The 15,850-nt window shown below is 39.3% G+C and overlaps 1 protein-coding gene across 6 annotated transcripts in view; it reads left to right on the top strand.

Moving 5' to 3' along the window:
* Positions 1–14,044, top strand: part of UIMC1 (ubiquitin interaction motif containing 1) — a 98,145-nt gene extending 84,101 nt beyond the window's left edge. For 4 of the 6 annotated variants that reach the window (XM_036312156.1, XM_036312159.1, XM_036312157.1 and 1 more), the window contains 6 exons: positions 3,336–3,395; positions 7,817–7,895; positions 10,206–10,377; positions 11,722–11,785; positions 13,016–13,058; positions 13,585–14,044. In XM_036312156.1, the coding sequence (XP_036168049.1) occupies positions 3,336–3,395; positions 7,817–7,895; positions 10,206–10,377; positions 11,722–11,785; positions 13,016–13,058; positions 13,585–13,795 (629 nt within the window). In that variant the 3' untranslated portion in view covers positions 13,796–14,044. Of the gene's footprint in view, positions 1–3,335; positions 3,396–5,828; positions 6,266–7,816; positions 7,896–10,205; positions 10,378–11,721; positions 11,786–13,015; positions 13,059–13,584 lie in introns of those variants that run through there. The other 2 variants (XM_036312158.1, XM_036312160.1) reach the window with 2 other exon arrangements.
* Positions 14,045–15,850: the final 1,806 nt, after the last annotated feature.

The raw sequence follows: 15,850 nt of genomic DNA, 5'->3' as shown, positions 1-15,850 counted from the left end.
AGGCGCGAAGCGACGGAGCAAAGACTGAAGACAGCTCTGGCCGGAGCAGCGAAGGCTTGAAGGTGGCTCCAGCCAGAGCGAAGGCCTGGGTCCCGGGTGCCAGAGGAAAACCGGTGCCGGTAGCCAGGGGAAGGGAAGGCCTATTGCACGAATCTTTTCATGCAACAGGCCTCTAGTCAGTTAATAAGCAGCAGAGCTGGGGCCCGTGCCCAGGTCTCCCTGACTCCAGAGCTAGCGCTCTTCATTATTATGTTCTATCTGCCTTTCCATATGTGGAGACGAGGATATACATAGTCACGGCAAAGTCTGAGGACACCCCTGAATGCAAACATGGAATCTTATCTTATCAGACTTGATCTTGTCAGCTTTTCAGTTACCTGGAAGAAACAGTTTGATGGATTCAGACTATTTCCTAGTAAACTGAGTTAATGTGACATAAGTCACCTCTGTAAAAGCATATGTGCAAAGTCAAAGGATCAAACAAACGATTAGAATTACTTCTGTGGTGGCTGTGGAGATTGACCATTCATAGACTGACTTGCTAATAAGGAATTTTCTAAGGGCCTAATATAAAGGAAACTCTTAATAGCAAGATGTTATTTTTCCATTAAGCAAAAGGACTTAATTTGCCAAATCTTTGTAAATCATACCTAATTGTAACCAACAATAGCTACCAGTTATGAGCACCTATTATATACTAGGAACTATGCTTTTTGTATATTCTGTTTTAATTCTCAGAACAACCTTTTGAAGCAGATATTATTCCACTTTTATAAAAGAGGAAACTGAGGCTTGGCAGGAAAATAATTTCCCAAGATCACATACAGTACTTAGAAAGCAGCTAGAGCTGGGATATACAGTCAGCTTTAATTCAAAAGCTTACGCTCCCAAGAGTCATCCATGAAAGTTCAGATTAAAAAAAGTTTGAGAATACTAAATCCAATATGATAGTCAATATATTGTTTTAAGAATTTATGGTAAAACTGTGTGGTATAAGAGCAAAGTAATAACAGTTTTGAGAATAAAGGCTGCTTGTGTGGAGATAAAGGATGGAATCAGGAAGAAGCACACAGCTAATTGGTTTTGGTAATGTCTAGTTCTTAAGTTGGATGATTGGTTTGCATATATATTCTTTTGTACATATTATAAAACATTTTAAAAAGCTCACATATTTGTATTATGTCCCATTGTCATTCATTTCACTTTCGTAGGAACCTTGATAAAGGTCACTGTTGATCCTTGCCTAGACTTGTTTTTTAAATATTGCGGTGTCAATATTTAAACAAATTTTTAAATGAAAAGTGGTATATGCTCCCTGAAGAAAATTGGCAACATAGAAAAATAATCATCCGAAATCATCACCCAACACCCCCCCCTTCCTACCCACTGAGTTAGTTGATATTTTAGTATATTTCTTTTTAGTCTTTATTTTGAATTCCTGCTTAGTATTTTATCCTGTATTTGAGCATTAGGTTATTTAATTTTTTTATTGTTATAAATAATGCTTTGATAAAATATCTTTATTTTACAGCCTCATCTAAATTCACATGATTCCTCAGAGTAGATTCCCAAAGTATAATTCATGGGTCAGAAGATATGAGTTATTTTAAAATTCTTGATATATATTGCCATATTGCTTAAGTAAAAATTTCAGCTGTTAAAGAAAAGATTGAGCTATATATTTTATACACAAGTACTAGTAGGAATTAGATAAGTGGCTGTTTTTCTAAGACCTCTAAATTATTCAATACCTCATGAACTGAGAAAACAAAAACAACCCAATTAGACCAAAGGAGTTGAATATACTTTTTTCAAAGAAGATATACACATAAAAAGATGATCAACAGCATTAGTCATTAAGGAATTAAAAGTTAAAAACCGCTATGAAATAATACCTTATACCCAGTAGGATGGCTATTAACAAACCCAAAAATAACGAATGTTGGCAAAACTGTGGAGAAATTGGAACCCCAGTATATTGTTGTTGGGAATGTGACATGCAACCACAGTGGAGAAAAAAATAATGAAGTACTGACACATGCTATAACATGAAAACATGTTAAATGAAGGAAGCCAGTTACAAAAGCCCATATATTGTATGATTCCATTTATAGGATATGGCCAGAATAGGCAAATCCACAGATTAGTGATTGCCTAGAGCTGAGAGTTTGGGGGAAAATTGAGAATGAATGTTAATAAGAACAGATTTCTTTTTCAGTTAACAAAATGTTCTAAAATTGATGTGATGGATGTACAACTCTGTGGATATACTCAAAACTATTGAATATATATGAATTATAGCTCAATAAAGTTTTATATTGAAACAAAAAAGAATGATGACAGCAGAGTCAGGATGGTATTGGAGGTATGAGGATAGTGGAGAAGATGTGAAATAAACTCTGGGAGAGTACAAGAATTTACTGACTATGGAAACATAGTAAGATTGGTAGGCAGTACTTGAGGGGCCTCTTGAGGTTTGTGGACTTAAATATAATGTGAGCCCAGTTGGCACTGTTGTGCTGCTTAGGTAGGAACAAATAATTGGTGGAGTGCTGGATTTAACCAAAATTGGGTTTTGCCAGGGAGTACAAAAGAAATTAGAAATAAGTTGAGGGAATACTCAAGGGAATGGTTAGATAACTGTGAAATCTAACTTAGGGAAGAAGGAAATTGAGAACATAAGAGGGTAAAGAACACTGAAAAATGTGATAGTTTGGAATTAGATATCCTAGAGAGGCTGAGAAATTATTGGAGTTAGGATATTTAGAGGGAGTCAGAAAAGAACAGTGGTGGTTATCAGAAAATGGGACATCTGAAATTGTCAGCTTGCAAGTGGCACTATTATTATTGACAAGCTCAACCAGGGTTTCTCATTGGAATCACGAAACATAGATAATGAACAGATTGTTATCCTACTTCTCTCAATGATGGTACAAAACTGGTACCAATCATTCTAAATGTAGCAGACAGAGATTAACTCATCACATACAGTGTATGCCTTAGGGCATTAGGCTTACTTCTCTCTCAGAACCCCCCTTGAGAAAGGCTGGGATGGTCATCAAGGAACTGAGAGGCAAGAGCATTCGATGCATCATACTTTAGGTTGAAACCTATAAAATCTACAACTTGATATGCTTCAGTGTAATACAATATATAGATATTGAAATCACCAAGAATGATGGAGTGGTGAAGAGAAAGACAGTGATACATTAAAATTTTCAGTGAATGGTCAGGAAGTGTCGGTGGCTGGTGGAGGGCAGGTGACCAGGAGAATAGGTTATGATTACTTCAGGGTTGGGTAGCAGGGGTAACACCTGATTTGTGCTTCAAACTAGGTTTTTCCAGTAGGCTGGAAGCAACAAGGAGGAGGAAGAGGATATCTACCCCAACTCCAGGTCAGTAGTACTGTGGTGTAAGGAAGAAGAAACAAGCCAGTATTTGAGAAGGTACAAGGCAAAGAAGTATCCTCAGAGGACAGCCATCTTTCAGTGAGAGCAAGAAGATGAAGAGAATGTTCAGAGGAGGTTGAGAATATGGGGGGAGGTGGGGTGGGAGGGGGCGGGCAGGTTTGTTGATCACTGACAGGAATTCCAGAAGGCAGAGTCATTTCGAGAGTAGGAGTGGGTGATTGGGTCAGATTAGAAAAGTCCTCCCAGATGACAGATTAGAGTTATGTGGGTATGAGAGATGCCAGGGAGGCTTGGATTTCTTGTGGTGTCAAGGTAAACAAACTTAAGGCAAGTTTTATCCTAGTTATCTCTTAAAGGAGCAGTGCTAGCCAATAGAACTGTCTGTAATGACAGAAATGTTCTATATTTGTGGGGTCAAATATGAAAGCCAGTAGTCACATGGCTATTGAGCATATGAAATATGGCTCATGGGACTGAGCTGAATTTTAAATTATATTTAACTAGAGGCGCGGTGCACGAAATTCATTCATGCACGGCAGGGGGAAGGGGAGTCCCTCAGCCCGGCCTGAACCTTCTCACAATCTGGGACCCCTCGGGGGATATCCAACTGCCGGTTTAGGCCTGATCTGGCAGTCAGACATCCCTCTTGCAATCCGAGACCGCTGACTCCTAACTGCTTGCCTGCCTGCCTGTCTGATCGCCCCTAACCACTCTGCCTAATTGCCCCTAATCACTTGCCTGCCTGCCTGATTGCCCCTAACCACTCTGCCTGATTGCCCCTAACCACTTTGCCTGCCTGCCTGATCACCCCTGACTGCCTCTGCCTGCCTCCCTGATCTCTCCTAACCACTCACCTGCCTGCCTGATCACCCCTCACTGCTCGCCTGCCTGATAGCTCCTAACCACTCTGCCTGCCTGCCTGATCGCCCCTAACTGCTCGCCTGCCTGCCTGATCACTCCTAACCACTCTGTCTGCCTGCCTGATCACTGCTAACCACTTTTGCCTCAGCCTCTGCTTCGGCCCTGCTGCCACGGCTTCATGCAGAAACTCGTTGGAAAGGATGTCCAGAAGGTCATTCGGCCGCTGGTCTAATTAGCATATTATGCTTTTATTAGTATAGATTCTAATTAAGATTTAAATTTAAATAGCCACATTGCTATTAGGCTAGTTTCTTAGGGGAGGTCAGCAGCATTGAGGCAGGCAGCATGCAGGTGAAGTGCACCTTTCCTTCTTCCTCTTACAGCCCACTGAGGAAGTGCCTGGCTGGGGGAGGGGCACTTTTAATAGGAACATACACAAGTCTGTGGCCTCCTGTTATTTTCTGCTGAGGTGGTTTTGAGGTTGAGGGAGATAAATTGAAGATGACAAATCTCTCTTCTTTGTATATATAATATCTACTCCTCAAGGAGCCATTTGTTTCACTGTTATAGTTGTAGGCCATATGTTTTATTTATGATTGCCTGTCTTTGGATTTTTGGAAACAAATGTGCTGATATTTACATAGTATTGATAATTGTTCTATAATTCTTTGATTATTTGCTGTTCATTCTGTTTGTACAAATCAGTATGGGAACCATTTAAAAGTAAGACCTAACCCAAATTTTAGACAGGCTGATAAGTGCTTGTCCTAAGGATGGGTTTAAATATTTGGCTAAGGCTAAAAAGTAAGTCTGGAGGAATAATAATGATAATTACAATTAACAACTTATGTTTGCTGAGTGCGTTCTGTGGGCTGGAAACTCTTACAGCTTATTTGGATTATCTGATGTGATTCTTACCAAAACTCATGAAAGTAGATGCTGTATCATCTCATTTTGTAGATAAGTCAAACTGATACTCAGGTTAAGTTATTTGCCTATGGTGAATAGCTAGTAGAGTCCCAATTTGGACACCATTTTGTCCAACTCTGAAGTTAGTGTACTTTATTCCACCAGGCATTACTGCTTCCTTTTGTCTTAACCGTGCCAAGGCAAGTCCATAGCGCAGCTCCTTAGGGTGTTTCCATCTCTCAGGTCTTAGTGACATCCTTCCTCTCCTCCATTTTGCTTACCTGGCCTGGTGGTTGTTTTTCTGGTAGTTGTTCTCAGACTCCATTGTTCCCTTTTGAAATCTTTGGCTTGTTGTCATCAGCAGCAAGGGTTTTGGATTTCGATTTCATATTGAGTTGTCTGCCTGCCACTAGTTGAAGTGACTGTCCCAACCCTCATAAACTGGAGTTGGAAGCTCCTTTAAGAGCAACTTTTCCGTTCCTTTGTAAACTTATACTGGTCTGTCCTTATTTTAACATTAAATAATAGAATTAGCATGTGGATCCCAGCAATCTGCCAAGTCTCTCCCCTCAGATTCTTTTCTACCTGCCTACTCACTTACTTATCTTATCCACTTTTTCTCTTATCCTTTACCCTTTTATTTCCCAGGAGAGGCTGCCTGCTCTTATAGAAGAACATACGCTTCTTTTAAGTCATACTTGTATTGGGGTTTGTTGTTGTTGTTTTGGCTTTGTGATCTTGATCAGGTATTTAATATTTCATCATCTATAAAATACAGATAATGACATATGCCTTGTAGGATTTTGTTCTAAGGATTGAGTTTAGTTTTATAAAGTCTCTGGTACAGAGCAGGTCCTCAAAAACAAGAGCTCTTTTTCCCCCCTTGAATCCATTGCTATGATTTAATTGGCAAATATTTATTAGTGTCTAATATGTGCTAGATTTTGCTGAGGATGCTGAAGAGATCAAAACAAAACTCAGAATCTCTAAATTCAGAAAGTTGCATGATGTAGAGAGGAGACTGACATACAAACAAATAACAACAGAAATGTGCTAAGTGCAATAGTGGTATCTATAAAGTGCTAGAAGCAATTAATTTTTTTCCCAGCCCTGTCTGTGGAGTGGTTTCCAAGTATTTCTTTTGGAAAAAATACTTGGTAGTCAAGATGGGGGAACAAATGGAAAGAGGGAGAAAAAACAACCCTTAAAAGTTTCTGTAATCTGTGAGGTGCCAACCTTTTAAGAATTGATTTTAGCAGTGCCCTTGATAAAATCTCTCATGAAGTCCTTGTATATAAGATGGAGAAATGTGGGCTGGCTGATAGAGTAGTAGGAGGATTTGAAGGCTATACAACTATGTCCAGGATATTTTTCTCCTGCAGTACTTTATTTTTACTTATAAAATCTCTGGGTTGGAAGGAACCTTAGAAATAGATTACCTACTTTCTCTGTACTCTGCTCTCTTTTTCTCCCTTTTAATTTTTAATTCAACAGTACAAAAAGTACATGGTAAAAAAACATACCATCTTCCTAATTCAGTCCTCAAGTGTCACTGTCATCCCCCCCAGAGACAAACACTATTAATAGTTACTTGTGTGTATCATCTTGTTTTATTCATATCTCTTTATACTTGGTGTTATGTTGTCTCCCTTAATACATTGTAAGCTCCTTAGGGCAAGAACCCCATCTCATAATTTCTTATATCTCCCCAAATTACTCACATATTGAAGATTCTCTGTAAATATGGATGAAGATGCTTTCATATATGCAGATGACACAAAACTGGAAAAGAGAGCTAATAACATTAGATGACAGAATCAATATTGCAGATGAACTTGACAGACTGCAATGTTCGCCTGGAAAGAACAGAGACATTCCTGGCTGGTGTGGCTCAGTTGTTCAGGCATTGTCCCATGCACCGGAAGGCTGCCAGTTCAATTCCTAGTCAAGGGCACATGCCCAGTTAGGGGGCATTCAGGAGACTGCCCATAAATGTTCCTAGTATACTCTCACATTTTCGATGTTTCTCTTTCTCTCTCCCTCTCCTTTCCTCTCTCTCTAAAAATCAGTAAACTATTACCAAAAAAAACCCCAAAAGACAAAAACAAAAAAACAGGGACAAATGTAAAGTTCTGTGTTTAGGCTGGGGGGGCGGGGGGAGGGAGTGGGAGGAGGGGGGAAATACACAACAGCGTAGTTACCCAAGTATAGAGTTAGGAGATTGGGCTTGAAAACATTTTATTTGAAGATGATTGGGGAGGATAGGGGATGGACCTTAATTGCCATAAGTTCAATTTAAGCCAGTGAGAATTTTGGTTGAAAAAGTATAAATCTCTCCCTCAGATACTGCAGGTTGGGTAGTACACAAAAACCTGTTTTGGTGTGAACTAGGTTTTTAGGTCTCATGGCAAATAAGGGATAAATAGATCTCATTAGCAAATACGGACATATCTTGTAGTTGGCAGTTTCAGTACATATGTTACAGGTATTATTCTCTGTACTAAAAAGAAGTTTCTTAGACAGTGCATGTCTCCCAGTGGAGTAGGATTTTAAACTTTGCTTCTTCGTACACATTGTATCTTTTATATTCAGAGTCTACTGCTAACTGATAGTTTTTCTTCATTTTCTGTTGAAAGTGTTGACTTGCAGACAAATAGAGGCCCAGAGCAAGAGGGACTGTGGGATAGTGGCCCAGACTTCCCTGGACATTGAGAAGTAAGTATGTATGCTGTTTTTAGGTCAAATAAAAAGACCAATTTTTCTCTTACCCTGGGTTTCTTTGGCCTGCCAATCACTTTGTTGCTTGGATGCCTGAATTTCTTTTTATTATTTCCATTTTATGTCAGTGTATGTGGTCTCTGTATATCCCTTTTTATTACCCTAAAAAAATCCTGCTACCCACTCCACTTCCACATTGCTCTTACTTTAGAATCAGAGCATAAGTGAAAACAGTAAAGCTAAATTTCAATATATTAGTTTTATAAAACAGTTTAGGTATGGTGATTTAGTAGAATAGAAGAAAGCAAGAAAATGTGTCACACTTATACCAAATTAAGGATGCTGAGTTATGTTACTAATGTCTGCAACTTTAATTTTAACATCTGCCAAAATAAACTTTATTCCTTATAACTTAAAATGTGTGCATGTCTGTGTAATCGTTTATTATGTACAGTTTAACCCCCCACCGTTTTGGCTTCATTAAACTAATTTTAAAATTAATTTTTTTCTTTGAATTTACATCTTGGTGTTTTGGGGAAGCAGTGAGCTATTTTGTGATATAATGATAACAGAAGTTGAGTTGCAAAAGGTTGGGCAATAAAGACTTCCTTGGGTTGTGGGTTGCAACTTGACAAGAAAGCACATTTTAAGGGGTTGGGTTTGAGTGCTTTCTCCCAACAGTAAAGACATTACCAAAGTACATTAGAGCAGTTAGTCATTAGGCAGGAACATTTACCTTAGAAACACAGATTTAGACCCTACATTTTAGAGTTTCCTTCCCTAAGCCAGTTGAGCAGAGTTCATCCCTGGCTCCTTTTGGAATTACTGTCATGTGGACATTCTTCTAGGACTGTCTTCATCACAGTGTATTGCAGTAATTTTCTTTTGTTCATTTTTGACATTTCTGTTTCCCTGACTAGGCTCTTAGTTATCTGAAGGCAGATGCTTGTCTTCATTCATACTCTATTCTTCAGCATCTAATAAAATTTGTCTGAGACAGCAACAACAATAAAATCTATTTGTTGAGAACCTAATACTGTGTACCAGTCATTGTGCTAGGTGCTTTATTTACTATATAACTCTTACAATAGCTTTTAAGGCAGTTATCCTTTTTTCTTTTTTTAATAAAGAGACTGAAGAGAAATTTTAAGTAACTGGTTGTGATCATGAGGGCAGAACTGACAAAGCCTACTTGACATGCTCCTTCCTCAGTGATGCCATCTTTCACATAGTAGGAGATTAATAAATGCTTTTTGCATTACCTGATAAACGGTGTAAGGTACACTGGTCTGCTTTTCTCATAAGGAAGAGTTTTACTTGCATTCTCCGAGATGATTAAATACTTGAGACTTATTTCTTCTATTTTAAAAACCTCTAGAGAAATTCTTCCTTAGAGCCAATCCAAATTTCCCTGGCTGTAGTAATTGAGTTGTAACGGCCAGAAAGAGAAGTCTAAGATAGCAAACTTTGAAAAGTTTTTCTTAGCTTCTTAAAACTGAGATGATCTTGAGTCAGGCAGACCTGGCTTCTGACAATTATAGCTATACAACCTTGGGGAGAAAAGTACCTTCTTAGTAGGGCTGGGGTTTGAGAAATTGTGTTTAAAGCACCTTCCACCATTATTAAATACTTACTTGTTCATTTTCTTCCTTTGTTCTCAATGATTCCATTTTCACCAATGTCCAATTAGCCTTACTCAAGGATACAATTTCATCTCTTTCCACAAACTCAACTGTTACAAAACAATAAAAATAACTGTGTATGAAATTATGCAGAAGCCTTTGGCGGAACCACATAGTTTTGGTAACTTCCTAGTTGATGTTGCAGGTTATAGAATTAAGGAAGTCAGCATATGGACAGACTTGATTTACTAGTCAGACAAGTTCATCCACCCTGGTAAAGTTGTCATCTTGGTTTAATGCTCTGTGTGCTCCCTTTTCTGTCTAAATTTTAACTTCCCTTTGAAAAAACGATTACACTTAATTTCAGAAGAATTTGACAGAATATTTTATGTCTGAAGAGCAATCAACATTGAGATAGTTAGAAGTGCTGATTTTATTACCATCCCACGGCTGCAACAGCAGGGTACAGAGAAACAGCCAGGGAAAACCACTAATCACTCAGTCCTTTTGATTGTCATTGGGTTAGTTTTATTGGAGGCCCTGCTGAGCAAATCTGCATTGGTTGACATGTCTTCTCCACAGAATAACTTTGAGACATAAAAACATGATTTGAGACATATCCAGGAGCCCAGTGGCAAAAGCAAACCTTAAAACTGCTTTTTCTCTCTTTCTTCTGATTGGCTAGGCATGAGAAGTGTTATCTGTGTAAATCCTTGGTCCCATTTAAAGAGTACCAAAGTCATGTAGAGTCCTGTCTCCAGCTTGCAAGGGATGACCAAGGAGATGGGCCTGCAGAAAGTGTGAAAGTATACTCAGCTGAGGAGGGGAAGCAGTGGCAGTGGCTGAGGAACCCAAAGGTATGTGGAGTGTTTTGACAGGAAAGGCTACCAAACCTTCCACAGTTCTGTTCTGGGTTTTTTCTCCTCTCTTTTTCTCCCTCCTTTTCTTCTGTTTTTTTCTTGAAACAAGATTTGTGCTTTAAAAATTTTTTTTCTTTTAATTAAAAATAATATGTGTTCATTGTAGGGAATACGGGAAGTAGTTTTTTATAAGTATGAAGATACTGAATGTATACTATAATAAAAAAATTAAAATAAATTAAAAAGTATGAGGAATCAGGGGACATTATCAACTATAATTTTTCCAGTCTTTTTTTCTATGCATTTTTAATGTAGTTGGCACCATACTGTGTGTGTGTGTGTGTGTGTGTGTGTGTGTACACTTAACATTGTAGCATAAACACCTTTTTTGGTTTATTTTTAAACTTTTTAAAAATTACTCTTAATATTTGTATCACACAGTCACTTGCTAGTAATCATTTTCATTATTGAGCATTCAGATTCTTTCCAGTTCTTCTGTATTAGAAGATTGCTTAAAACATTAGTTAGTCATTGTACCACTGGTTATTTTCTTAAAATAGATTTCCTGAAGTGGAATTCTTAGAGCAATGCATATACACATTTAAAAATCTCGTGAAACATACTGTCAAATTGCTTTCCAGAAAGGTTATCCAATCATCCCCCCACTGCTGATATGTGAGATCAGCTCTCTTGAATGCTGTGTGTGCCTGGCCCTAGGGAGGTGTGGCTCTGGCCTCTGGTTGCTGGGAAGATGGATGTGCTTTCTGGGCTTTGTGATTAAAGATTAGGAAGAGCAAGCCTTGGCTTAGAGAGAAAGATAAAACAGCAGCTCCATGTTATAGGCTTACATAGCAATCACTGTATGCTAAGATGAAGAAGCCATTATCCATCATGACAGAAGAAAGCAACCCCTGTATGAATGGGGTGGTTTGTGGTGGTGATTTGGAGTTGGGTTTTATAGGTATGTGCTTATACCATAGAGCCAATTTATTCTTATCACTGCCCCTAGAATTTACCTAAAAATTGTCATTTTCTGTTTTAAATCTCTCGAAATCTATCATAGGTCAAAGGGTACTTGTGTTTAATATGATCTTGGTGGAATAATTTGCCTTCGCTCGAATTCGTTCTTAGATAATATTAGCATAAAGATGTATTCTCTTCATCATGGTTTGCTTTTTAACTTGTGTAGCCTCATTTATTAGAAAGCAAAAGACTTTCTTAGAGGTGTACCTCCACACCTCTTTCCTTAGGAGACAGGTGTGATCTGGGCTAAGGAAGTTGTATTTTAGATTCTCTGCTATGAGGTAACCCTTCCCTTTCATCTGTTTATCTCTGCCACAGGAAAAAGGCCGGAGTGAAGGCCGACTCCTCAGTCTCTTGGAGCAGTCTGAGCACAAGACTGCAGGTGAGGACCCTGGGACCAGTTTTCTGGGCTTTTGGCCAAGGCCTTCTAGTGAAAGGAACCACTGCCAACTCCCTATTTGTTAGAGTTGTGTGGGTACACATTTCACCTAAGTAGCAAGCCTTTGAGACTCAGTCTAGGTCATCTCTCCCTAAGAAAGATGGGGAGATAGCCTGTCTTATTCATCATGCATTTCATTTCATGTTTTATGAAGCCTAAACTTCCAGGACTGTCTGTTGAACTGGGAAAAAACATTTCCAGATGACAGGGCAATGACACAAGCCCCAAGTACCTTCTAAAACAGAGATGGGGAACCTTTTTTCTGCCAAGGACCATTTGGCTATTTACAATATCATTCACAGGCCATACAAAATTATCAACTTAAAAATTATGTTACTATGAAAAGAGTGCCTAGAGTTATTGAATTTCAAGTCCTGCCTGTGGTTGCCTTGGCAGAGCCAGACCAAATGATATGACCCATAGGCCGGACGTTCCCCACTCCTGTTAAAGGGACAGGCATGGGAAATCAGACATACCGATGTTACTGCCTCCTTCTAATGTACCAGTATATGCTCCATTCATATGTTACCTTTAGCTTAGTGTTCCAACCTATGCTCCTGAGAGATTGTAGGAAGTAATTCTGTCTCTTGGTGCCTAGTATTTAGGGATCAGTAGAGTAGATTGGTTACAAGCATTGCAGAGTTAGTAATACCAACAGATTGTAAGGATTATGTAAAACTCCAAACATATTCCCTGGCATAAGTAGGCCCTGGATAAATGTTAGCTGCTATCATTACTGTGGTTGTTATTAGTTGCTGTTGTTAAAATTCACCAGATGCAAATGGAAGAGGAACTGTTGCTTAAGCCTTTCTGATGACTCTAAAAAAGGCAGCCTCTCTGAGTTCCATGTCCTGCTGTCTCCAGATCAGCAGGTTGTGATTCTTTGTAGGAGTCAGATTTCCCTTGGCAACTCCTAGTTCCTCAAGTCCAGATTTGAAGTAGATTTATTCAGAGGTTGTTCATTTAAAAGTGTTCACCTCAGTACTTCTGCAGCTGAGTGTTGGATCCTAAATGCTCACATTCCATTAGACTGGGGATTGGGGATTAGTCTGTAGCCACATGGACAAGCCTGATGAAAAGCAGTGCCCAGAATACAAGAAGCACATGATCAATGAGAAGTACTATGACTACAACACTACTAACAACATTATTACTTTTTCTCTCCTATCACAGATGCAGAGATAAAGCCCAAGTCTTCAGAAATAGTGGCCTTCAGGTGAATTGGGGTGTGCATTGAAGTGCAGCTGTCAGCAGTTCTAGAGAAGTAGAGGCCTAGTCCTGGGTTCTGTGTATAGTGTGATAGTCAAAATGTAGAAGGTAGAAATCACTGTAGATCTCTCTCTCTCTCTCTGCCTCTGTGACCCCCTATATCTTGGCTAAGAATGGAATAATAGCTCAGTTCACTAATGGTGTTAAAACAAACAGAGCAAACACTATTTCTTACTCCTCTCTACCTCTCTATCTCCACTCAACCCTGCTCTTCTGACTTGGATTTCAAGCAGCTTGGGAATTTGAATCTGAGTCCTCATTCTCTCACTGCATAACTGTGTGGCTTTAAAGGTATATGATTTACCCAATGTCCTCATCTGTAAAAGGGGAATGATATTACTTATTTGGTTGGATGATTACAAAGATTATGTGAATTAATAATATATGTAAAAACCCCTGCTACAATGCATGATGCATGCTTAGTGTTTATTAGGAGGTGATATTGAATTCTGAAATTTTTCCTTTCTCTCTAGGGTACCCTCACCAGGGATGGAAGAGGCAGGCTGCAGCAGAGAGATGCAGAGTTCCCTTGCACATCTTGACTTAAATGAGTCTCCCATCAAGTCTTTTGTTTCCATTTCAGAAGCCACAGATTGCTTAGTGGACTTTAAAAAGCAGTTTACTGTCCGGCCAGGTAGCCGGACACGGTCCAAAGCAGGCAGAGGAAGGAGGAGAAAATCCTGAATTTCTAGGGTCCGAAGGTTGACAAAACCATTAGCAATAAGGATGGACCATGGTCATTAAGCTTTAATGGCTCCCAGTTCATTGTTGAGCAAGTTTTGATGGGCATTTTCCACCACGAGCACCCACTCAGCATTCTGGTTTTTGTGTTTTCTGTGATCTATACAGACAATTGTACATAGTGTTCGGTTTTATAACAGCCTGTTTGAATTCACTTATAGTTAAAAGAAAATTTAAATATATTTATATATGTTTGTATGAAATCTTATTTCAATGAGAGGGAGATCTTCCTTTCCCCTCTCTGTGTTATAAGGTTTTGGGTACAGATATTTTAATTGTGGGGCTTGTTCTCAGACTCATAAGTTACATGTTTCTGAATGAAATATTTTACTAGTCTTTGATATCCTACCTATATTCATTGAATGTATAGTGTGCAGTTCCAGAACACTATGTGATTATTCCCTTGACCTTTTCTTTTTAATCTATTTTTATTGATTTCAGAGCAGAAGGGAGAGAGAAAGAGAGAGACAGAGACTGAGAGACATCAGTGATGAGAGAGAATCATTGATCGGCTGCCTCTTGCATGTTCCCCACTGGGAACGGAGCCCAAAACCCAGGCATGTGCCCTGACCAGGCATGTGACGTCCTGGTTCATAGCTCGATGCTCAACCACTGAGCCACACTGGCTCCTTGATCTTTTCTGACATCATTCTGCAAGGTGCCAGTTCACTGAATCCTACTCCTTATTCTGCTATCCCTATCATTCAATGACCTATTACTTCATCTCATTGCCTCACCCAGTTAAGAATTCTCAGCCACCCCTGGCTGGGTGGCTCAGTTGGTTGGAGCGTCACCCCCGTGCACCAAAAGGTTGCAAATTTGATTCCCGGTCAGGGTACATACCTAGGTTGCAAGTTTGATCCCCAGTTGGGGGCATGGATGGTTAGGCAAACAATTGATGTTTCTCTGTCACATCGATGTTTTTCTCTCTCTCTTCCTCTCTCTAAACATATCCCTGAGTGAGAATTAAAAAAAGAGAACTCCCACAGCATAGGACCTTTGAGAGATCTCTCCTGCCATTCTTCCCAGGAATTTGTAAGTGAACACTATTTTTAGTTCCTATGCAATAATTTTCCTTTGTAGATTAACCAGTGGATATGCATTTGTTAAAACCACTGTCAGAGGTCATAGAAGTAACAGGAAATAGGTTCTGTTTTAAGTACATTAGTAGGAAGTACACATTCTCAGTCACATTGCCCAGGAGCTTTCAGAGCAGAACAGAGATGTGGTCTGTTCTCAGTGCATAGACTGTTGTGGAGCGTGTTGGATGGTAGAAGCAACTACCTGAGGACGATGTTAGAAAAGCTAGCTTTGGCCCAAACAGAATTGAAGATGTAATGAAAGACTGTGGGAGATGGTTGCTGAGCAGGAAAGGATCCTGGGACAGGACGAACAGGGACACAGACTTTTCTAACTTCTGATTTATCAAGTCCAAAGTTACCTTTTCCTTTATTTAAAATGAAAATGAGGTGTGTGTTAGACTGGGGAGTTGAGAGAGAGCTAGGATGGAAGGCCAGCACAGGCCTTTAGGGAAGGCACTGTTTCCCGTCTGGGTGCCTTGCATGCAAGATCTTTGAGGTAGAAGGCAGGATGGTAGGTTCACTTTCTATTCCTTCCATGTCTTGGTGCCCTGACATTGAGGCCAGCATCACATAATAGCAGTTATTTTTTGAGCAACTACTATGGTTCAGGCAATGTATGTACCTTCATTTAATCCTCACAGCAATCCTGTGAGGTAATATTATCCTTCCCAGTTTTCAAATGAGGAAACAAAGGCTGAGAACAAATAAAGCCACTTTTGGTCCATGGCAGTGACACTACAGTGCCCCTCCTCTTCACTCCTAAAGAAAATGTCATATTTTGATTCTAGTATTGATTATTTTCCTGTTTGCCTTCTAATGAAAATTAGTTTATCAATTATGTCCCATTAGCTTAACTCTCACTAGTCTTCTCATTAAATAGAAATTTATTGGAGGTAGAGTTCTATAAATAGGGGAT

Source organism: Myotis myotis, unplaced genomic scaffold (assembly GCF_014108235.1).
Source record: "Myotis myotis isolate mMyoMyo1 unplaced genomic scaffold, mMyoMyo1.p scaffold_m19_p_6, whole genome shotgun sequence".
Taxonomy (NCBI): Eukaryota; Metazoa; Chordata; class Mammalia; order Chiroptera; family Vespertilionidae; genus Myotis; species Myotis myotis.
This window is presented reverse-complemented; position numbering and strand designations above follow the sequence as displayed.